The sequence below is a fragment of the Lissotriton vulgaris genome, chromosome 9 (assembly GCF_964263255.1).
Source record: "Lissotriton vulgaris chromosome 9, aLisVul1.2, whole genome shotgun sequence".
NCBI lineage: Eukaryota > Metazoa > Chordata > Amphibia > Caudata > Salamandridae > Lissotriton > Lissotriton vulgaris.
The window spans coordinates 595406955-595431310 of NC_141697.1; the positions used below are offsets into that span (position 1 = coordinate 595406955).

The 24356-nt window shown below is 47.3% G+C and overlaps 1 protein-coding gene across 2 annotated transcripts in view; it reads right to left on the reverse strand.

The window, feature by feature from the left end:
* GANAB (glucosidase II alpha subunit) overlaps positions 1-24356 on the reverse strand; it is a 300835-nt gene that overhangs the window by 111323 nt on the left and 165156 nt on the right. For both annotated transcript variants that reach the window (XM_086938196.1, XM_086938195.1), the window contains 4 exons: positions 20875-21118; positions 20157-20221; positions 19670-19743; positions 18287-18361 (listed from right to left, as the gene is read on the reverse strand). In XM_086938196.1, the coding sequence (XP_086794322.1) occupies positions 18287-18361; positions 19670-19743; positions 20157-20221; positions 20875-21118 (458 nt within the window). The remainder of the gene's footprint in view (positions 1-18286; positions 18362-19669; positions 19744-20156; positions 20222-20874; positions 21119-24356) is intronic.

Genomic DNA, 24356 nt, shown 5'->3' on the forward strand with positions numbered 1-24356 from the left:
CAGGTACTTTCGATGCTGTTGGAGAATTGGGACATGAAAGTATGCGTCCTGAAGGTCTACGGTGGTCATGAAATCCCCGCTGGCCAGAAGACGCAGAATCTCCAGTAAAGATTGGCTCTTTAGGTATCTGTTGAGAGCCCTCAAATCCAGAATTGGTCGCCAATCTCCCGTCTCCTTGAGTATGAGGAAGAAACAAGAGTAAAAACCCTCTCATCTCTGAGACACTGGAACCAATTCGACTGCACCTTTCTGAACAAGAAGATGGACTTGATGGAAAAAGCTCCTTGAGATGGGGAGGCGGCGGGCCGGACGGTGGAGTATGAGGAGGAATCTTGACGAACTCTAAGGTATGACCTTTCAGCACAATGTCCAAAACCCAGCGGTCCGAGGTGATGGAGGACCACTGAGAAGAAAACAGAGATTCGACCTCCAACACTTTGGAGATGACAAAAGTCATTGGCGTCTGGGAGTTTGTAGGAAGGTGGCTACCTGACTATGGTTTCCCAGATTTATTTGCCTTGTGTTTAGCTGGTTTTCGACTTAGTTGGCCTGGTTCCCTGCTAATCAGGGCCCCAGGCTATCTGCTCTCTCTGTAAAATGGATTCCATGTACCCTAGGTGCATAACTAAATTGGCTTGGGTCACCTTATCAGTCCCTGTACAGTGCACTATAGGTGCCCAGGGCATAGGTGCATCCAAGGCCTACCAGGGGCTGCAGCATATCTATTGCCACCCCTGGCTGGCTATCCAAAATTGACACAACTGGCTTATCATTCAGCTGGGGCAAGGTGGTGTAATCACCCCTTGCTTAGATATAGTATGCCTATATCTAAACTTATCTGGACACATATATACCTATAAGTCACTCCAATGGCAGGCCTTATCAATCCTGGAGGCAGAGTGCTTGGTTTTATGTTAGATGGTGCTCTAGCATGAGCTGAGCCTGTCTGCAGCTGTCGGGATCAACTCCCTAAGCTGTTCCGGGATAATGCCATACCATATACTATTAAGTGCATTATAATCCTCGCGGTTATATGTTAACTTTGGTTTGGCTTTATCAAAACATGTCGTATAAGGTGTCATACGATTTGGAATACTATCCCCTCGACACTCCTGTCGACGGGGATAGCGTTCCACCCCTCTAGAGGGAGACGACATGTTACTTTCTAAAACGCTGTTGATTTTAAAAGGAGCCTCAGCACCACAAAATGGATGCTTCTGCCACAAACACGGGTCTGACCTCCTGCTGCTGACCGAAACTCAGCCAAGGAGGCCTGGACAAAGGGTTTCCTGTCACAGGGAGGAGTCACACACCACCCCAGACAGGAGATAGTGGATTGTAGCAGGGAGGTTTGAAAGAAACCAGACACTGCCTGGGGAGCACAAGGCTTCCCCTTGCATAATCCGGTTCTGGGGCGCCCCAGTCCCAGCGCAACCTGGACAAAGGGAAAGGGGTGTAACCACCCCCTTCCTGGGTCCCACCCATAGGAGGGGACCTAGCAGGTAATCCAGCCCCCTAGATTGGTATAAGTATGGGAGCAGTGCCAAAGCACTGAAATTATCCCGACTGAAATTTATGAAACAAAACTCTGGACTCTTCGACATCCTACTCGACATAGAAGACTGAAGAATCTTCCTTGTGGTCAAGGAGTGACCACCCTGTGCAAACAGGCACCATCCAGCACCTCGACGTTTGCTTTGTTGCAGTTCCCACCGGAACTCGAGCGACAGATCAACAAGACCAAGCGTGCCTGCCTTCTAACAGCCCGATCCACAGTCCCTGCAGAGCTGAGACCCGTGGAGGCGACCAGAAGCGTGGGGCACGCCATCTTGGAAAGACCACGAGATGCTGACCGTGCAGCCCACGAGTGACCCTCGAAGCTGTACATCGGGGTTTGAGAAGCCCCAGCTCTGAGCCACTCTTGTACCGAAGCTCACCCCTCTACACTCACCGAGTGCTGCATGGGGCCCTTCTGCATCTTTTGGCTCAACGCGTTGGCCCGGTCACTTGCCCGTTGGCTTGTGGCCCCTGTGCCGACGAACTACGAAAATTAACTTGTGATTCTGGTTGCTCCAGACTTTCACTCGCTCCTCTGAAAAGGAGCACCCGCTCTGACCCTCCTGGTCCGAGTGAGAAGCAATCTTCAAGTCCTGCGTGGATTGCTCTTGCCAAGTATTGTTTGCTCCAATCCTGAAGCAGACACCGCCGACGGCGAGAGCCTTCGTGGGACAACTCGTGATCCACTCCTGGACGTCGCAGATGCCCTAGAGTCCACGTGGCAGCAGAGAGAAGCTCCTCGACAACCACCTGATTGCGCCCAACATTGCCTGGTTCTGTCCTGGTTCCACCCTGGTCACTGCTGAGTGACCCAGACTCTGTCCCCTCTGCTTTCAGGTACTCTACAACACCGACCCTTGAATCACACCGGACACTTCTCCTTCACGACGCCTGCAGCATCTTCAGCTTCAAGCACCATCAACCAGCGTGACAAAACCCGACACTACTTCGCACCTGTGCACCCGCTTCCTGTGGGTGAGGTAACTCATCAACGCCAGTGTTCCCACACTGGTACACACCTCTAGTGTATGTGTCTAAAGTTTCATCTTGCTAGGTTAAGCGGAAGTCTCCTTAAACTATAACTTTATAACTTTTACGCACTATTGACTTTGCATTGGTGCATGCTTGTGCTTTAAGCGCTGCACCCGAATCCCGCGGGCTTTTCCCGACTTCAGCATTGCTAGTCCTGACTGCTCCCAGCGATTCCCTAGGCCCTAGGCCTAACCACTGTTCGATTGGTATCTCGTATACCACTTTTTTAATATATGGTTTGCGTGGCCCCCCGGCCTCATCCATAATTGTGCAACTTTCATATGTTTAACTGTGCTTTTGTTTTAACGCTTGTGCCTCTGCACTCAAAGAGTACAGAGGATTATTTTAGAAATAAATACATATATTTTTATATACAACTTGTGTGGTGTCCTTTCATTTGGTATTACAAGATTGTGATTGGTAAAACAGCTAGCTTAACACGACATCTTGAGTTTAGCCTTTAAGGCTGATTAGTCCATGCTACCACTAGGATAGCTTGTCTATAAGGTTGACTTACAACCAGACACCATAAGGGATTGTTTGGACTGATACAAGGTGGTTCCAGAATTGGAAACATCACATATCAGGCCAACTTCTCACATTGGTGTGCAGCGGTGCGGATTTGAGCTTTCTGTTTTACCATTGCAATCTTTTTATCAAAATTGAAAGATCACATCAAGTACCTTAGGTACATATAAAGCAAAGCTTAGCATATTTAAGTTCTACTGAACCTAGTAGTTGTAGATCAAAGGGATTAGCACACCCTGCCTACAACTCACTAGCAAGGTACAGTAGGAAAACACTTAGTGTAGGTAAGTGCACCACTTGCACCTCACTAGCAGTCATGTCTGGCACAGGTGAAGCTTCCAGCTCTCTACCTGTGGTGGTTGACCTTACCAAGGCACCCTCCAGCTATGACAAACTTAGCCATAAAGACTTGAGTGCCTTATGCATTGCAAGAGGGCTAAAAAGGGGTCACAACCCCACCATTCCTTCCCTGATAGCCATCCTGGACAAGGATGACTTAGCTAAGGCGAGTGCAGTTCCCTTAGATGCAGGTGATGGAGTGAACCCCCCAGAGAATGAGAACACCCCAGAGAGTGAGGTGGACCCAGAATCAGATGGTAATGCGTCAGATCATGATCAATGGGATATCCAGGTCCCAGCGGGGAGGCTTAGCCGAGCCAACTTGGACCTATATAGGGATGGAGAGGGCCAGCACCTCCCCAGACCCTATAACCTAGTTCCCTTAGGTAATAGAAGGTTGAGATCTCCCTCAAGGGACTCTCACATTTCTAGTGCCTCAAGGGAATCTCAAAGGGGAATGACTTCCCCCCAGAGAAAAGAACATAGGGCCAGAATGAGGGCTGTCCAACTCCAGATAGAGAAGGGAGAGGTAGCCCTGGCTCAAGCTAAACTTGCTTTAGCAAGAGAACAAAAGTTGTGTGGATTAGATTCCACTGGTGGCAGCAATATTCATAGAGAGAAAGACGGGGCCTATGATAATAGAAACCTGACAAAGATTGTCCCCCCCTACAAGGAAGGGGATGACATCCACAAGTGGATAACTGCTCTTGAGAGAGCCTGCATGGTACAGCAGGTTCCTGAAGAACAGTGGGCAGCAATCTTATGGTACTCCTTTTCTGAGAAAGGGAGAGATAGGCTCCTCACTGTCAGACATGAGGATGCTAAAAACTACAAAGTCATGAAGAGTGCTCTAATAGATGGGTTTGGCTTAACCACTGAATACAGGTTAAGGTTCAGAGATACCCAGAAGACACAGACACAGGACTGGACTGATTTTGTAGATTGTGCTACTAAGGCTCTGGAGGGTTGGCTACATGGCAACAAAGTACATGACTTTACAGGATTGTATAATTTGATTATGAGGGAGCAGATCCTAAGTAATTGTCAGAACCAGCTCTTACACCAGCATCTGGTGGACTCAGATTTGACCTCTCCACAAGAATTGGGAAAGAGGGCAGATAAACGGGTCAGACCCAGGATTAGGCCTTAGAATCAGGGCAATGACCAGAAGAAGGAGTCTACCAAGCCTCAAGATAAGGGTGGGGATAAAAATAAAGAAAATACTTCCCCAGGGCCCCAAAACTCCAAGGATGGGGGTGGCTCCCAAGACACTTCATCTGTTCAGAAAAAGCCATACTGCCATGTCTTGTATACAGACTGGCCATTGGAAATCAGACAGCTGTTTTCCAAAGAATGGCAATAAAGAAAATATACCTCCAAAAACAGCTCCAACACCTCCTGTTACTGTCAGCAGTAATCCCCCAGGAAGTGGGAGCACCCCCAGGAATCTGGGTGGGTTTACTTTTGGAGCACAGGTGGACCCTGGCTTACCCAGGTCCCTAACCACTTCTGTCTGTGAAAATGGCATGGGGTTTGCCAACTTCACTGATTGTACTTGCTCAAAGTATTTGGGCAGACAGGAGCCCCTCATCAATGGTTTGAAAGTTGAGGCCTTTAGAGACACAGGGGCTAGCATCACCATGGTGTCTGACTGTATAGTCCCCTCTAAGCAACTTTTACCTGGTGCCACATACCAGGTGACAAACATTGATGGAATACAAACCAATCCTCCCATGGCAGTAGTAAGTCCCAGCTGGGGAGGTGTCACTGGCCCAAATAGAATGGCAGTGTCACCAAACTTGCCTGTAGACTGTCTATCAGGAAATGATTTGGAAATCTCAGCCTGGGCTGAGGTTGAACAGAAAATCCATTCTAGAATGGTAAATGCCAATGGAAAGGTTAGTGGGGCTGTAATGGCTACAGCCCCAATTCAAGATGTCCTTCCTGAAAAGGTTGGTAGGGCTGTGCAAGACTCAGCCCCATCTTTAGCTGACTCCCTTCCTGAACAGAATAGCAGAGCTGTTATGACAACAGCCCATACCCAAACGGAGACTCCTACTGAAAAGGTTGGTGGGGATGTGATGGCCACAGCCCAAACTCAAACTGATACCTTTGTTGTGAAGCCTGAAATGATGGATCACTCCACACAAACGGAGAGCATGGAGGAGGAAGAGAAATCTCCCCCTCACCAGACATTAGGACAGGATCAGCCACCTCAGGGAACTGATCTTACCCCTGATGAAGGAACTGTCCCAGAGGTTGTTAGGCCTGGCCTGACAGAGCCTCTGATGGCAGTGGACCCTTCTCAGGTGGGACCCAGTCTGGAGCAGGTAACCTACCCCTCTCTGCCATGCCTTAGTCAGCCCGGGGCTGCAGAGGACAAGAAGGACAGTGAGCCCCAAAGGGCCCCCTGTCAAATAAAGCACCCCCATCAACAGATTATGGGCACCGAAACTAGTAGCCCTAGTAAGGTGAAAACTTTAAAAACTCCTGAGGGAGCCCCCTTAAAAGCAGTTAGGGACCTCAGATGGATTCTGTTGGCACAGCCAAACCTGGGACCCAAAGGGCCCAAACCTGAACTGTCCCTCCAAAAAGCCAAAACAAGGGACCCAGTCTCCAGCTTTAGGTAGCCAGAGGTTGACCCTGAGAGCACAGTGCAACTCAGTTGAAGAAAGAAAGGCACACATGGTGGAAGATAATTGGAGGAAGCGGAGCCCTAAATTAGTGGAGCCTCACTTCAATACTCCATATCAACCCCAGCCTTTTTCCTTGCATAAACACACCCAAGGTAGTGATTCCCTATGGTGGAGACCCTCTAATACCCCAAGGGTGAGGGACTGCTTAGAGGACCATGAGACAGGGGGTACCCATGCTAGTGCAGGTACTTCCTTATATGGCCACTCAGGCAATACTGGCGTACCTGGTCAAGGATAGCCTTATCTCCTTTCGTTTGGGGGGGCGGGGTTGTGTAGGAAGGTGGCTACCCGACTATGGTTACCCCAGATTTTTTTGCCTTGTGTTTAGCTGGTTTTTCGACTTAGTTGGCCTGGTTCCCTGCTAATCAGGGCCCCAGGCTATCTGCTCTCTCTGTAAAATGGATTCCATGTACCCTAGGTGCATAACTAAATTGGCTTGGGTCACCTTATCAGTCCCTGTACAGTGCACTATAGGTGCCCAGGGCATAGGTGCATCGAAGGCCTACCAGGGGCTGCAGCATATCTTTTGCCACCCCTGGCTGGCTATCCAAAATTGACACAACTGGCTGATCACTCAGCTGGGGCAAGGTGGTGTAATCACCCCTTGCTTAGATATAGTATGCCTATATCTAAACCTATCTGGACACATATATACCTATAAGTCACTCCTATGGCAGGCCTTAACAATCCTGGAGGCAGAGTGCTTGGTTTTATGTGAGATGGTGCTCTAGCATGAGCTGAGCCTGTCTGCAGCTGTCGGACCAATTCCCTAAGCTGTTCCGGGATAATGCCATACCATATACTATTAAGTGCATTATAATCCTTGTGGTTATATGTTAACTTTGGTTTGGCTTTATCAAAACATGTTGTGTAAGGTGTCATACGATTTGGAATACTATCCCCTCGACAGTCCTGTCGACGGGGATAGCGTTCCACCCCACTAGAGGGAGACATGTTACTTTGCTAAAACACGGTTGATTTTAAAAGGAGCCTCAGCACCACAAAATGGATGCTTCTGCCACAGACACGGGTCTGACCTCCTGCTGCTGACTGAAACTCAGCCAAGGAGGCCTGGACAAAGGGTTTCCTGTCACAGGGAGGTGTCACACAACCTCAGACAGGAGATAGTGGATTGTAGCAGGGAGGTTTGAAAGAAACCAGACACTGCCTGGGGAGCACAAGGCTTCCACTTGCATAATCCGGTCAAACCGGTTCTGGGGCACACCAGCCCCAGTCCCAGCGCGACCTGGACAAAGGGAAAGGGGTGTAACCACCCCTTCCTGGGTCCCACCCATAGGAGGGGACCTAGCAGGTAATCCAGCCCCCTAGATTGGTATAAGAATGGGAGCAGTGCCAAAGCACTGAGATTATCCTGACTGAAACTTATGAACCGAAACTCTGGACCCTTCGACATCCTACTCGACGTAGAAGACTGAAGAATCTCCCTTGTGGTCAAGGAGTGACCACACTGTGCAAACAGGCACCATCCAGCACCTCGACGTTTGCTTTGTCGCAGCTCCTGCCGGAACTCGAGCGACAGAGATCGAAAAGACCAAGCGTGCCTGCCTTCTAACAGCCCGATCCACAGTCCCTGCAGAGCTGAGACCCGTGGAGGCGACTGGAAGCATGGGGCCCGCCATCTTGGGAAGACCACGAGACGCTGACCGTGCAGCCCACGAGTGACCCTTGAAGCAGTACATCGGGGTTTGAGAAGCCCCAGCCCTGAGCCACTCTTGCACTGAAGCTCACCCCTCTACACTCACAGAGTGCTGCGTGGGGCCCTTCTGCATCTTTTGGCTCAATGCGTTGGCCCGGTCACTTAATTTGTATATGAAGCAAGGACCCCCCCGAAACAATGGATACTCCAAGTCCTAGGTCAGGGATTTAATAATATGTGAAGTAACAACCAAGGTACTTGAACTAAACAATTATAACAATAAACCAGATAGAAATTTAAAATTAAAATATAAGGAAGACGGAAAAAAGCAGGTATGTACTCAAAATTTATTAAAATTATTTTTTCAAAAAGACAAGAAACACAAGACATAAAAAGGTCAGAAAGACTGATCAACAAATTAATTATTACCAAATTATTCACAAACTTTGTCATACATATTTTAAATACATTCAAGGGTGACAACTAATAATAGCAAGAGTGGCTTAATAATTGGTTCTCTACGCGCGTTTCGGCGACCAGCGCCTTCTTCTGAAGATGCCACTTGTGTCGTATTATGGTGCTGAATAAGGCGTAGGATAACCTCATAAAGGGAACCGATCACTCAAAGTAGAAAAAATAAACAGGACGCGCAAGGGCTCCTATAGAAATTGAACACTGGTACCACACCTTAGACGCAATTGGTTCCAAAATGGAAACGAGATTTACGTTAAGAACTTGTGAGGAAGGGTTGAGACCGTCTGAATCAATTTACTCAAATAAAGTTCTGTTGTTTTATGGGTATCGATGTGTAGGTTCTGATATGTATACACATTCTGTTTGTGAAACGGTTTTAAGATCTTGCCTTGCCTCCCAGTTTTATAGTCTGGATTATGTAGTAAAAACACTAGATTTAAACGTATGTTACGCAAATTGTAGTGAAGGGGTCTTTCTGATATGAAGAGCCTTCCTTCCCGAACGAGACGCAGTCAAAATTGATGCAAACTGGAGGCAAGACGCGGGGTTCTTGGTTTTCCAAAACAGCAACAACCAACGATGTTGTCTGTCGATCGTAGCGGCCCAAAATGGCTAAGGCATTCGCCGCCTGTACTGTAGTGGAAGCCATGGTGGAGAATTTTCGTCCAATGGCGTCCAGGCGCCGGCCTTCTCCATCTGGAGGTGCGGTGATTGGAGACGCTGGATTACGGGCCCGACGCTGTGCTGCCTAACTTACAACCGAATCCGGCTTAGGGTGAGAGACCTGGCATGCTGGTGAACCAGTTGGGGCCTTATATTTCTTCTCAAGGCATGGCACTTGGGCAGGTAACGAATTTGGAGCCTGCATGAGCTTAACTCCCTCCTTCCATATAAAATAGATTATTGAAATCGTGTGGACTTGTTTGAAAGGCTGATTTTTGAAATTGTAGAGGAAACAGACTTCCTCTCTCTGTGTCCTTGGCAATTTAAAGCGTTGCGCCGCTCTATCCATCAACAGAGGAAAACTGGCAATATCTACTGGAGGGGAATCTCCAGATTCTCCTGGCGGAGGGGAGGGCGTCTGCATTTGGTTGTTGTCCCACTCTGCCATGCCGGTTGAGGCATCATCATTATCCGTGTCATCGTGGACCTCTCCGTCCTCCCGTTCTGGAATCGCCTCATCATCCGCATCCTGTGGCTACACAGTTGTGTGAATCTTGACCGACAATTGAACCTGGGGTGAAGGCGTCGATGGCAAAGGTGGCGGAACCGTTGGCGGAGCTGTCGCAGTAGGTGATTGTCTAGGAGTACCTTGCAGCGTTGGTGGAAAATGCCGGTTGTAGTCGTCCAGCATATGCTGGAGATTTGAAATCAAAGACAAAGGCAAAGTAGCCATTGGAACTTGGACGAACTGTTCCTCAGCATGGGACTCATGGTCGCCGCCTTCGTCGTCACTGCCGGAATCTTGACATTTGATGATGAGATCAGACGGACTGTGGGCCGCCCGAAAGTGTCATCCACATCATTACCAGAGTTCGAGTCGGGCTCAGAGGTAGTGGCAAACATAGGTGAAGGAGGCTGCGGATCAGGAGCAGACAACTGGTGGCATGGCGTTGATCAGCGATGGCGTGGAAGATCAGTGCCGACAGATGCAGAAACTGAAGAAGGTAAAGGCACTAGAGGCAACGAGGCAAATGAAGATGGTGCCACCGTCGACGGTGCCGTCGACGTTATCGTTGACAGTGCTGAAATGGCTGCAGATGAAGATGACTTTGTTGAATCCATCATCGACGGAGCAGTCGTCTACTGAACTTTTCTAGATGGCAAAGCCGCCGACGAAGTCCTCGACACAGTAGACACCCCTGTAGACGGAGCCCTCGTCGACGAAGCTTTAGTCGACAGGGTCTTCGTCGATGATGAAGACTTTTTGATGGATTTCGTCGACGATGCTGGTTTCTTCGTCGACTAGGTGATAGGAATCATCGACGAGACAGTCTGAAAGGCCAAGGAAACTCTCGTCCATGTAGAGGCCGTCGACGAGACCGTCGTCGACGAGCTAAAAGCGGACGTCGTCGCCAGTGTCGTAGTCGACGATGTATACACTGCAGATCTCGTTGTCGGAACGCTCGTAGACGCTCCCGTCGACGAAGAAGCATGTTTAGGTATGGAAACACGCTGTGAGGCAGCAGAAGACGCCCGAGAGCCAGGTCTCGTGGGCGCAGCAGTTGTAGGAGCTGGTGGGGACACCACAGAGGCCAAAGGCAGGGCCAGTTTCTTCATTTTTAGAAAAGGAGAAGGCCTATCCTGCACACTACCACGCTTAGAGGCTGCAGAGGAGGGTCCAGATTGAAAACTCTCAGCATCAGACAGAGCTGAATCCTTGTCTTTAATACGACGGAGCCAAAGGAGGAGACGGCCTTCTCTGTCCTTTAGAGTCTTGTTAGAAAAGGTTCTACAAAACTTGCAGCTGCCAACTTCATGCTCAGGGTAGAGACAATAAATACATTTCTTGTGGGGGTCTCCTTAAAAAGACGCAACTTCCCACAAGAAGAGCAAGGTCGGAATAAAGACTTCTTACTTGACATGTGGAAAGTTCAGGAAACAAGAAGCAGGTGAGGAAAAAACTGAGCAGAGCTCAGGGAGACCCTTCACACGACGTGTGGTAGAAAATCTGAGGACTTGAGCTTCTGAGGAGAAGGTTCTAGAGGGTGCTTGCGCCCGATTGGCTGTAGTTTGGACTTCATAATGACAGTGATAGGTTACAAGTGTTTTCTTTCTCTATCATGCATTCCTATGGAGGAATTGTTATAGAGGTTTCAGTTATGTATTTACTTCTAGTTTTTTTTTAGGTTATGTTCTCACATACATATATTTTTAGCATTTATTGCTATTTTATGTACCGTGAGACTCCCACTTTGATGACGGGGAATATGCAAGCATGTGAATCTATGAAAGACACCCCTAATACTGGAGAAAGTTTGTACTGAAATTGCATGCCACTTAGAATGTTTTGTTAGATCCTCAGGCTCAGACGCCCACTTTTCCCTAAGGACTATTACTGCCTTTTTGCCCATTGACTGGGTTAACGCAGAGGGATTCTCAAACAAAACGGACCTCCCCAAGGCCCGCAGGTTACCAGCCACATACGCCAGCCACGGGATCAGGAAGGGTCTTTCCAACTTGAAACCGTCCTGCAGAATTGATCTGCTAAAACTAAGTTCCTCCTTTAACCAAATCAAATGACCATATGGAAGTGCTTGGACAGTATGTATAGGTTTAACGGTCTGAGATCTAAGATTGGTCATAGAGACTTGTCCTTTTTGATGATTAGGAAACAAAGTGAGAAAATTCCTGACCTATGATGTTGTAATGGAACTGGTTCTATAGCTCCTTTTGTTAGAAAAGCTTGTACATCTTGTTTGAGAAGCTGTTGGTGTTGAGCGAGAGTTTGTGAATGTGAGATGGAATATTGGGAGGATTGCTGGTAAGCTCCAGGCAATAACCATGTTGGATAATATCCAAAACCCATCTGTCTGTTGACTTGCCAAATGGGAAGAACCTGAAGTAATCTTCCCCAAACAGGTGACAAATGGTCAGAGGGAAAGTGGTACCAAGTCACTGTTTGTTAGAGGACTGAGAGGTACGTGTAGGCGTATCGCTACCTCTGCCTTTAAAATAGCTATAGCCCCCTTGTAGAACCCTCTAGAAGGGGATAATAGTGTTTGTGTCTTGTATGAAGATGCTGCTGCATCTGGGGTGTTAGTTATGGAGCCTTCTCTGTAAAAGGAGCGACAAAAGGAACCTCAGAAGGAGATTGAAGTGCTCCCGTGGACTTTGCTACTTCTGTATCCATTTTCATTTTTTCGAGGGACTGATCTATTTGAGGCCCAAAGAGGTGTTCCTTATCATAGGGCACATTAAGAATGGTTTGTTGTACCTCAGGTTTGAAACCAGAAATTCTGAGTCATGCATGTCTCATAAGCATAATGCTAGTGTTGATGCCTCTAGATGCAGTATCTGCGTCATCTAATGCACACCTGATTGAGGAATTAGAAATAATTTTCCCTTCTTGAACTATTTCCTGCCCCCTCCTTTTGTGTTCTTGGATTATGTTAATAATTCTTCCATTTCATCCCAGTGAGCTCTATCATATCTGGACAGGAGACCTTGTCTATTAGCTATAGGCTAATGTTTGGCTGATTGAGCAGCTACTCTTTTCCCTGATGCGTCAATGAGTTTGGATTCTTTATGTGGAGGTGGAGCCTCCCCTGATGTTTGTGAATTTGCCCTTTTACGGGCATTAGACACCACTACAAAAACTGGGTCAGAGGGAGGGGGTTTATATTTTTTGTCCACTCGAAGTGTTAGTATATGTGCTCTAACAGGGTCTATAAAAATATAGTGTGCCTTCACATACCTTTAGGCATAAGCAGCATTTGCATTGTTTTGTGTGTGCTTCCTAAGGTTTCAAATATAAAATCTTCCAGTGCCTCCTTACGTAAATGCACTCCATGGTAATTAGCTGCCCTAGCAATTAATTCCTGATTATCATTAGGAGGGGGAAATTATTGCCGGATATAGATCAGGGTCTGTATCTTGAGGTGGATCTATATTTATAGTCATCCCATGGATCTGGTGGTGGTTGATTATAATTGTCATCATCCTCTCTATATCAGGATTTGTGGTAGGAGAACCTGATGCTGTAATGTGTAAAGGATCTTCATCTAGTATAATGGGTTGTGGTGAAAAAGGTGGAGGGGCCTGGGGTAAATGAACAGGGTTAGTAGCTATGTCCTTTTTAGGTTTCGCCTGGCGTCCACTGCGCAGCAGTGTTCGCGCAGGCAAAATCTTTTGTTTAGCAGTACGGGGTTTTGTCCCGCCTGTCTCTTCCATTGGCTAGCTCCATAAATGGAGGCTAGCCATTGGAAGAGGCGATGGGCGGTATTTAAAAAAAAAAAAATTGTTTTAAAGGTTTGTTTTGGTCATTTCTCCGAAGATAGCGCCCGGGTAGTTGCTTACTTGAGAATCTCCGCAGTGCCGTCTTGAACCAGCAGACGTTGCCGCTCCAGGATGCCGGTTTGAAACTTTCGAGTTCCTACGCCGTGGGCTTCTGTCAGCTTCAATAGAACGTGCCCAGATGATATTCTGGACTGACCCAGCTGTTTCAGGCGTGTGGTATTGCTAACATCGAGCATAGTTTCAGTCTGCGATGTATTCGTGTTTGAAATAGTCTGTTAGCTATGTCTCAATTTCCCGAGCCCTCCGCCACAGGCATCCCCTCTTAAACCGAAATATCTACTTTCTTCTTTCTGAATCATGCCCTTGGTGTCCAGCGGCTGAAGTTACCAGTGTGTGCTATACAAAACCATTAAATAAATGCAAAATAAACAAAGCTGTGCCGTGATGGTGATTTGTAGTTTTGTGCTGATATGACAGTGTTTTGTTTCAAAGTGATGATTTTCTTTTGTTTCATATTATCGTGTTACAATGTTCTGGTCTGATGTCATGTTTTGATGTGCTGTCGTTGTATAGTGTTAGGGTAGTGTGGTGTGGCGCTCATTGCCGTGGTACATCACGACATTTTACGCTCTGCAGGATTTATAATACACCGGTATGGCACCTAAATGCCTTCAGGGGTTCTGCTGCCCCCCCCCCCCTTCCTCAAAATGTTGTGTTGTGTATTGTGCCAGCTCTTCCAGGTCATAAACACAGATCTGCACCCGTCTCTTCTATTCTGCCCCACAGTGCATACCTCACCTCGCCTCAGTCTCTCACTGCTACCTCTTGCTGCAGGAGGTGCTCAGAGGTGGCCTGGGCGGCACGTGGCGCGTTAACGAGGGACATGTCTCGCACATGCAAACAACTTCCCATTGGTCAGAGGCTGACCAGGGATTCAGAGCTATATAAACACCATACCGTACCATACCGTTCCATACGTACCATATACCATACCAGACCATACCATGCCATGCAATAATGCAATGTAACTGAATTGAGCAACGCAGGGCAGGCTCGTCGTGCTAGTTGCATTCTAGGGGGTATAATATGTTACGTCACCTCTCCACCGGCCCCTCTGTACATTATTAATTCGTCTCACCCTCCATGCCCTCTCACGCCCCTGGAGGTAGAAGACGCGTGCGGCGTGCCTCTCCGCACACTCACCTGATTGGAAGAGATCCAGGCAGCCAGCCAATGCTGCCAGGGCAGAGAGCAGGACTGGCAGGAGCCCTGTCTGACACTCCATGCCCCGGGTGGCAGCGGTCTCTCGCTCTCCACAGGTGGCAGCAGTTTCTCGATTCTGGGTTGTCAGGAGTCTGTCAATTAGGATCAGTCTTCCCTCTGGGTGACAGCAGCACCCTGGTCTTCTCTGAGTCACAGGGTATCCACAGACCCTCGATTAAGACCCCCCCCCCCCCAGGGATGGTACAGCCCTTCAGTCAGCCTGAGGCCGCCAACAGTCCATCCGTTATAAGATGCGCCGGTCACAAGTGTCAGGAAACCCTTAGTCCAAGGTTTCAGGAGACTTCCAATGCTACCTCCAGCCCTCGGCCCAGGTGTCTCCAGCCTTCTCCCAGGTGTCAGCAGTCCTGTGCCAGCTCCTCGGGGTATGGCGAGGACATCCGGCAGCCCAGAGACGCAGGTGCGTGGCTGTTGACCTCGGGCGCAGGTACCTCAGGGTTTTCTCAGTCCTCTGCTGACCTTCCAGGGCTACAGGAACCCTCAGCTCCAGGTGCCCAGGAGCCAGCAGCCCCTCATTTAACTCTTTCGTGGTGGCGAATGGAGCCCTCAGGTCCAGGTAGCAGCACCTTTCAGTCTTCTGCCGTGTCAACAGCCCCAGCCCCCTGTGCCTACAGAGTCGGTGCTTTGCCCTGAGATGTTCAAAACCACAGAGGCCCACGTGTCAGCAGCCCACCCCCCACTCCTCTTCTGGATGGGTGTGAGCAACTACTAGTGCTTTGTAGGGGGTGTTCGCAGCCCCCTAGTCCGGTCATGTGGGAGCGTCCAGCCCCTCAGTCCAAGGTGGCAGAGCGCGCGCAGTCTTCTCCGCAGGAGGACGACCTTCAGTCCCTTGTCTGGGTGGCCCCTCCGTCTCCCCCCGCCCGATGCTTCTTCCTTGCTCTGCACAGGGCAGCTCTCCTGGGCTCCCGCTGTGTGAGCTTGCAGGGCCGCCCGGACCGTCACCTCACAGCTTCTCTTACTGGTGTACACACAGAGCACGGGCAGAGGGAGGATTTTTCATTTACAATGCCAACAGCTCTAACTTTGGCAAAGGGCGAAACCGTTGAATTGTAAATGCTTGTTTTTTTTGGGAGGGATTCTGTATTCAGTATCTGCCTTCCTTTTTAAAGGTATTACTGGTTCAGCTGTGATGTGTCCAGTATCAGGATTTATGTGAATCTTCTTTTGTTAAGGGTCCAGCTTTTCCTTCATTTTCTCCAAAATCTGCTCCGGTGACTGTAAGGGAGCGTTTTTTTGTTTTGGTGCCGACATTGTCGGTGCCAGGCTAGATTTTTGCTTTTTCTCTTTCGATAAGAGATATTTCGGAACGGGAGGAGTATCGTCTCGGCTTGTGCCCGACACGAAGGCTTGACTTGCTGTTTCGATGCTGAGCCGGAAGAGGGGCGTTTGAATCAGTCTCTGTGCTCACCATGGCCTGTTGGCAGTGGTAGCCCAATAGCCTTTTGTTAGTTTGGAGTGGGTTTAGTGGGTAAAGGGGCTTTGGTACTCACAGTTCCTTGTCCGGCCAAATGTCTTGGGAATCGAGTTCGATCTCCAATCCAGAATCGGCATATTGTAGGGAGAAGGCCTCTTCTACCTCCGCTGCCATTTTTTTCCTGCTCGATGTCCTCACTGAAGATATCAGGGGAGCGCTAGATGCTCTGTCGCTGCATGTTTCTCAGTCGAGCCACACAGTCCCAGAGTCTTTTTGGAATGGAACGACTGACACACGTCGCAGTCTTCCTCTCTATGTTCCAAGGAGAGACAGAGGTTATAGACCTTATGCTGGTCGGTACATGGATATTTGGAGTGGCATCGAAGACAAAATTGAAACTGCGTCCGTTCCATAGGAGGAAGGCTGGACACTGGTTCTTGAAGTAGAAGCCTGCGAAAGAGGTAAGCCTGAAGGCCGCGGTTCGTGTTCTTTCGATAATATAGATAGGGTGGAAATGCGATCGAAAGAAATTTCGACGAGTGAAGTGCACACCAAAAGGATCCCGATTAACTGTTTCAAATAGAAGAGCCGCAATACATGTTCAAACCCGATGGCGGAAAGAAAACAATTGAACAATGGAGTTGATGCCCGTGCGCACTATCACCAAAAGGAGGAGTCACCTTACCTCGTGACTGAAAAAAGATTTCTTTGAAAAAAAGCAACTTGCAAACATGCGGACCCAACACTACATGGCAGGAGTATGCAAAGCATGTGTTTTAACAGCACGATGCCTCGAACACGTTATTCCTCTCAACAATTCTCCTATGTTGTATAGTCCTGCAAGTGACAGTATGTGTCCTGAGCATAGATTATCTGATGCACATGATTCTAGGTCATCTTGAGCGTGCAAGATGCTCATAGGAATTAGGCTACTTTAGAGGGCAAGTCTGACTTGCTGCTTTCTGGAAGATGTGGCAGGTAGCTGGTCAGTACTTGTTGCAGAGGAAACACCTCATTGCGTTCATGACAAAAAAACTTGACCCAAAAGAAGTCAAACCAGAGAGAGGGGGAACCGAAAATATGTTTACAGACAGCTTATGAAAGACTACCATGTTCAGTGATAAAAAAAGAAAAACTACTAGATAGGCTGTTCAGAGCATGATTGCATTTGCATTCAAAAATGAAAAAAATATATAGAAAATGTTGCTCTTTTTTAACTGTTATTTTAATTAATTTTTAGAGATAAACATTTTATATTGCAACTAGTGTTTAGGGATCCTGCATGTGTGCTGGAAATGTCTACTGTGGAAGTCAGAAAGAAAATCATAAGAACTTATCTGTTTTTCAGACATTTGAGTTGTAGGTAAGAATGACTTTAGTAAGGATACATAACTGAGAGGTTTAACACCCTTCGCCCATTAAACTTCACAGTTTGTTTACAGGCTTATGACCCATTTCACCAAAGGAAAATGGGTGTAGAGCGTCTAAGACAATGTGCAGTGGAGAGGAAGAAAAGGAGGACGAGTGAAAATGCAAAAAGGTTAATAAATGCCCAGAGTTCTGGCAAGAAACAGCAAAAGGAATATAGACAGAGCCTTACACTGTTAATTTGCATGGAAGCTTGTCCTATCTCAAGGAAGCTTGGCCCAACTCTCAGCTGCCAGTGCATTAGTAGCTTTAGAGCAATGTTGTACATATTTAGCAAAACTGAAAGATTGAGGTAATTGGGAAACCCCAAGTTATTTGTAAGGAAGGCTCACCTGCCAGCCTAAATCATGTTCTATGTTAGTATATCTGGACTGGGCTACAAGTTGAAATGCAATTTCAACACCTCAGGACTTCTAACTTAATGCAGGTATTCAGCTGAGGGCTTACCAAATGCCCACTTGTTCCCAGCTATGGCCATTTCAGATACACCTCCGTCCATTCCCTCTCACCTGGGAAAATGGTATCCCCGGAAATCTCAAATGCCTACACTTGTCAAAGGGGGTCGTCGTAGCACACTGCAAAAAACCTCAGACATAACATATGTTCACATCCCAGGGTCATACAAACAACCTGTTGTGCACAGCAAAGTCATTAATTCCTGACATAGCACCCTTTCTGCACTTGAGACTTTCTCCTAGTCCCCTCAACTCAAGACCTTATACAAGCCATCATCACATGGCAATTCATCCAAAGAGCACTCTGGCGTTCCAAGGTTTTTTCCCCTGGAATACTTACTCAAGGATGGCATCTGAAATCATTATTCCTATCACTGTGGCAGTTAACAACTCACATAACATAAGGCTTGATAGTGTTCCACCTGCTGGTCTCATACAAATATGACTGATGGGCTCACATACTTACACTGCTCATTGTTACAGGCACATACATTGTCTGAGGAGCGTGATGACTCTGGTGAGTGTGAACATCATACCACACCTGCAAGACAGGAACAGGGAGCAAAACAATAGTGAGCGAACAGTAAAAATGAAAACAAGGTGCGATTAAATGACTGTCAGAGAGGATTGAGTAGAAGACTGGTTGAAAGTGTTTGAGAATAGGCAACTGTGGGGAAATGTTTTTAAACTAGTACACAGGGATTTCGCTACGTGAAGGACCTCCCGACAGATAACAGAAAGCTCACAGCACTGCTCCTGTTACTCGCAAAAAGACGCAGTGCAATAACATGGGGTGGGACATGAGCACCCCAAAAAGGTACATGGCTGAGGGACGCAGCATTCTGCCAGGAACAGCTGTCTGCATACTGGGACCGAATGCCTACTCAATCCGGACCTAAAGATGTTTAGGGCCCTGTGCAACTCTACATGAGAACGCACGCAACAGAGGAGATGATCTCCCGCCCCCAGACTTCAGACGAATAGGAACAATACCAGACTCACCAGCTGCAAGCGTCAATGAGACCCACTCCAGACCACCTGGCCTGACAGACCCGCATGATCGCCTTCCCCTCTGACATTCCTACCCCCCCCACCTTGTTGGCTAGAACAGCAAGCTGCCTTTCTGTTCTTTTGTTATAATTTTGGGATTACAAATGATATCCTGTGATCGTATAGGACTCCCTGCTGCTGAAGCTCTGCAAGACGACATCAGAGGCGACAACAGAGGGACACATGGGAGATAAACAAATATAAGTTTGTATACAAGAATGCTGAGAAAACCTGGCCTGCGGCCTTAGTGAATATTTTCTAATGCAGCATTTTGTATAACTTGCAATCTTGAATAGAGATTTTTTTTTTTTTTTAACTAGTACGGAGGGATAATAAATTGGCAGAAGATTTGATAGATTGACAGTTGTACATGAAATATATATTATATCCTCCAGACGGACTACCCTTCAATATGAATGGATGACAAGTCTAACATGTTCCATTCCAGTCCCTCCTCTGTTCTCAGAATGTTCATAGAATACATGAGAACTGAAGCATGAGTTGTGTACCGACACTTACATAAGGACTTTAGTTTGATGTAACAAGATGATAAAGACTTAACCTTGCCTCTTCCCCTGGACCACCTACCTATTGGCTGAACGCCTTATTCTGTAAAATCTGATGCTGCCTGGCATTAAGCGTGTTATGGTCTGGACTCCAAAACTATGTTTACTTGGCTTCTATTGTCACGGTTTGTGAAAAATCAACCGTTTTTCTTTGGTATTTAAAGCGGTTAGTATTTTCCTCATATGGAAGTGGGGGGGGGGGGGGGGGGGGGGGGGGGTCAGATAGGACTTACCCCTTTTCCTGGAAGGTAAACCTGAACTCCATGTGCTGCCTGCTCACTCACTGGATGGGCCAATATTGCTGAACCTGCATGCAACACAGGATACAAGTCAGCATAGTGTACAACCTTCACGCCAGAAGTAGAGCCTCTATCTCAAGATGCTCTAAGCAAGGACAAAATACTGCACATCATAAGTCAACCACCACAGTCAACCAATACCAAGCACATCCAAACCTATTGATCAGTATTTGCCAACCACCACCTTGACTCGGGACAACCAGTGTAAGATCAGGACCTGAACGTGACAATGCAAGACCTGAGCATAACCTCAAATAGTACTATGCCCGGCCCAAATCCCAACCAGTGCACAATCTACTGCCAACCCAAATCACTAATTTGAGATACACAGCGTTCTGCAGGTAGAGAACAACCTTAATCACCCCTTTCTGCACTTTACCCATCAAAGAACAGACCCATGTTAAACATTCCATGGACTTACCCAACAAAAATTGGTCATCAATGCCGAAAGTGCTGATGTCTTCAGGATACTCAACCCAGAGAGGTCTGCAGTAATCACAAACATTAATAAAAACACAGAAGCAGCAGCAACAACAAACACTCTTGATCAAGTAAATAAGAAGAACGATCACATCTGCTGTTGGCTCCAATTATCCAAAGTATCACACTCAAACCCTTCTGATCATGGTCGACATTTAAAAGCCAAATATGAGGATCTGCCCTTCAGTCTGACACACACTTATTTTAAAAGCACTTATAAATATTTCGCCAGATCCCAGCTAGTGCAAATGTTTATTATACAAACAACACTTCTCTTTACCAGAGTGTTCAACTTTCAATCCTAACCACTTTAAAGCACTCGTGCTTTGGGGCCTCGTTGGAACAACCCAAAACATTTAAGCAACCATTCTCCAGTCACAGAAAAAAGAACGAGAAACTGTGTTTATTTTACTGCTGACAAACTTTAAGAGATAAAATAGCAAGCATAACGAAATAAATTATGACCTATGCTGCATGTGAATAAGAACTTCTATTTATTATTCCAAATCATCTAAAATGTTTACAGGGACTGTTAAAATCACGACAGCTGTCAGACCAGCAGACCAGCTACTTAAGTTACTTAGACCAACTAAGACATATTTCCTTGTCTTATGCCCAGACCTGCCATTCAAGTCACACTGCTAGTGGGTTCTTCTCACCTCATGACAGGCTCCCCGGTGCGGTAGGCATGGTAGAATAAAGTGTACCAGTAAGGCAGGAGGGCATAGCGTTCACGCAAGGCACTGCGGATCAGCTGCTTGTTCTCTTCACCAAAAAGCCAGGGCTCACGGCGGGTGGTGTCAAGGTGAGCATGGGCCCTAAAGAAAGGCTGGTAGGCACCCATCTGGTACCAGCGCACCAACAACTCTGGACTGGGGTTCTTGAAAAATCCGCCAATGTCAGCTATGTAACATAAGAAACAGGTAGTTAGAGAGGTCAGGGTTTAGAAGATACACAAAAAAGAATGGGGGGGGGGGGGGTAGGAAACTGGCTTTTTATATACTATACCAAAGTAACGTATAGTGTGCACAGAGTCCAGTGGAAACTCAAAGGTAGGCCGAAGTAAAAGTAGATAATACTTTACTCTCTATTTATGTGAGTGTGGGCGAGCAGGAAGGCTTAATCGGAGGGTAGTGTTAAGCATTTATTGTACAAACTCAGGCAAGAAATGATGTCACACACTCAAAGACTGAACTCAGACCAATTTGTTTGTGTAAAAATATTATTTAGTTATTTTATTTCTAGAACCAAGTCAGGCCTGGTGCAGGTAAGTGAAATAATACTTTGCAATTCTAATGCAATAAATTACAGTTCAATGCAGGTTCAAATGCAGTTGGTTAATTTACAGGGTTAGCTGACCTATGGAAACTCAAACTACCCATTCAGTTTTCAAGCAAATAGTAAAAAAAAGTAATCCAGAAAATCTCCCTTGTAGAAAACAAAGCTGTATTTGCCCGCAGGAGTCACGCCTGGATGACACTTGAGCATCTATAAATCACTTAGGTCACAGACATACTTCCAATTGGCGTATCCCCAGGAAGACCAAAGATCAATTCTTAAAATACAGACTAGGAATCCTGCCAGCTACTCCACAACTTCCACCACGGATGAGGGAGAAATGTGCTACCACATGCAGACTTTGCGGCAATGGTACTGAGGATATGGTAGACCTAATCTGCTCTTATACTAACTTAAAGGAGGAAAGGATTGGACTACTAAAGGCACACTTTAACTAACGAGGGATTCGAACTCTAAGACAGGAAGTGATTGCATGCTGTGACTCCAAGGACCCACTGCTAAATGGGAAGCTAGTGAAATTTGTGGCACTAGTAGAAACCAAGCAAGGAAGAGCAGCACCCCTTGCAAATGCAAAAACAGCATACGGTAGTTTGAACTCCCACAACCGAAAACATTTAGTACAGACATTCGAACCTCTTAAGAACACACCAAACAAGGCGCTTTTACACTAGAGACGTTTATGTTTTCAGAACCTTTTTTTTTTTTTTTTTAAAGGCCTCCTTCCTCTTCTTCATGATTCTTTATCTACTCTCTCTTGTGTTAAGAAGCATGAAGATGCAATGTGTACTTTTTGTAGTGGTTTTTATTAATCAAATAAATTATTACTAAAATTAGTTGGTTGATTTACAGGTAAATCAATAATCAAAATTACTTTTCAGTTACTTTGTAGATTACAGTACACATTACTTCTTGGATTACTTTGTAAGTTACTTTTGCTAATCAGTGTGATATGCCTAGATACCACACTGACATTTCCTAGACAAAAGGTAAGTAATTAACTTTTTGTATAATTGCAGTTGTTCAAGGTTTCATACAAACTAACTCCACAGACAAGAATTTTCAAAGAAAAGCAGTCAATGCAATCCTATGGAAAGAAAATAAGAAGTTATCGGTTTAACAGTAAGTACTTTGTTTTGGGAGTTGGGTTTCTGGGGTCAGAACAAGGGTTCCCCCAGGGTCAAGGATGCACTCTCAAAGCACCCTCTGCAGCACTATGGTGGCCGGGTGCAGAGTGCAGAGGCCCAGTGTTATCCAATGGGGGATAGGAGGCTTCCGTTTGGTGGCTGCTCACTAGCAGGCCACAAGGTTGTGGGAACAAAGCTCCTGTTAAGCTCAGGGCAGAGGGGAATCAGATTTAGCACACAAGGTACACCCACAGTGGCACAGATGCGGCCTGGTGCAGGGTGCCATTTTGGTGTCGGGTGCCCTGTTTTCAATGGGATTTACCAGCTTTGGATTTTGGCTGCAGATTTGTTCCAGGAAAACTTCCGGGAGGTACCAACAGCTGGACAGGTAAGTTTGAGGGCTTGGGGGACATAGCTGCACCTCGGGTTCTCTTCTCCAGGTCACAGGGTCACAGGTGAAATCCGACCTTTGAGGTCGGATTTCACCTTATGGGGCCACTTGCGGTAGGGGGTGGGCAGTGGGGTCTCCGTGTAAAGTCTGCAGGCGACATTGGGGAGCCCTGGAGGGGTCACCGCAAGGTGGACTAAGACTCTGGAGTGTTGGGGGACATTGCTGGAACCGGTGGGCCACCCGGATTCGGGCCGTAGGCGTCGGTGTAGTGATGGTTTCAGGCGTCTGTTTTCTTGGTCCTCAGCAGGCTCAAAGTCTGTCTTGGGAACTTCTTTTGAACAGAGCTGCTGTTCACAGGAGATTTAGTCTTTGCTGAAGGCAGTCAGTCCTCCCAGGGGTTTTGGAAGTCGCATGGCTGCAGGACTAGGCAACTTTTGGTGCAGGATCTCTGGAAACTGCAGACTGGCCAGTAGGACTGGGGCCAAGTCAGTTATTCACAGCAGTCTCCTCTGCTGGGCGTCTTCCGTTGTCCTTCTTAAGTTGCGGGAATCTGTCTTCAGGGTTCAGGGCTGCCCCCTAAATACTGTATTTAGGGGCGTTTTAGGGGTCTCAAGGTCAGTAGCCATGGGCTACTGGCCTTAGGGTGACTACACCCATGGTGTGCTCACCCCAAGTGGAAGTGTGGGCACAATGTCTAATCCTGATTGGGGAGTGCCTTCCACCTGCAAGATGGTGGGCAGTGAAGAGTGGGCTTCACCTCGCCTTCCCCACCTGAGGGGTGGGGTTGGCATAGGTGGGCACACCTTCTGGGCTGTGCTAATGGTCTCTGCCTCTCCTTGCCGAAAAGGAGGGGATACAGGAAGGGGGCCTGCTCCTGATAGCAGGAGAGGCGGAGGGTCGCGTCACGAAGGCAGTAAGGCCTTTGAAGCTCTCCTGCCACAGGTGTTTTTCCTAGCCTGGGGGAGGTGCGGCCCTCTCTGCCCAAAAGAAAGGCTTTATTTCTGGGCTCAGGGAGCGAAGGCTCGCATCCCTGAGGGCCAGAAACTGGTCTTGTGGTGGCAGGCTGGTGTGTACCAGTCAGGGAACCCGCCAGAGGCTGGCATTTTACAGGGGGCATCTCTATCATGCCCTCTGAGTGCATTGTATAATAAATCCCACACTTGCATCAGTGTGGGTTTATTATGCTAAGAAGTTTGCTACCAAATTTCCCAGAGTTCTGTAAATCCATTATGGTGCTGTGGAGTTCGTAATAACACACTCCCAGACCATATACTCTTCATAGCTCTACGGCACTTACAATGCTTGAGAATGGACTTAGAAACTGAAG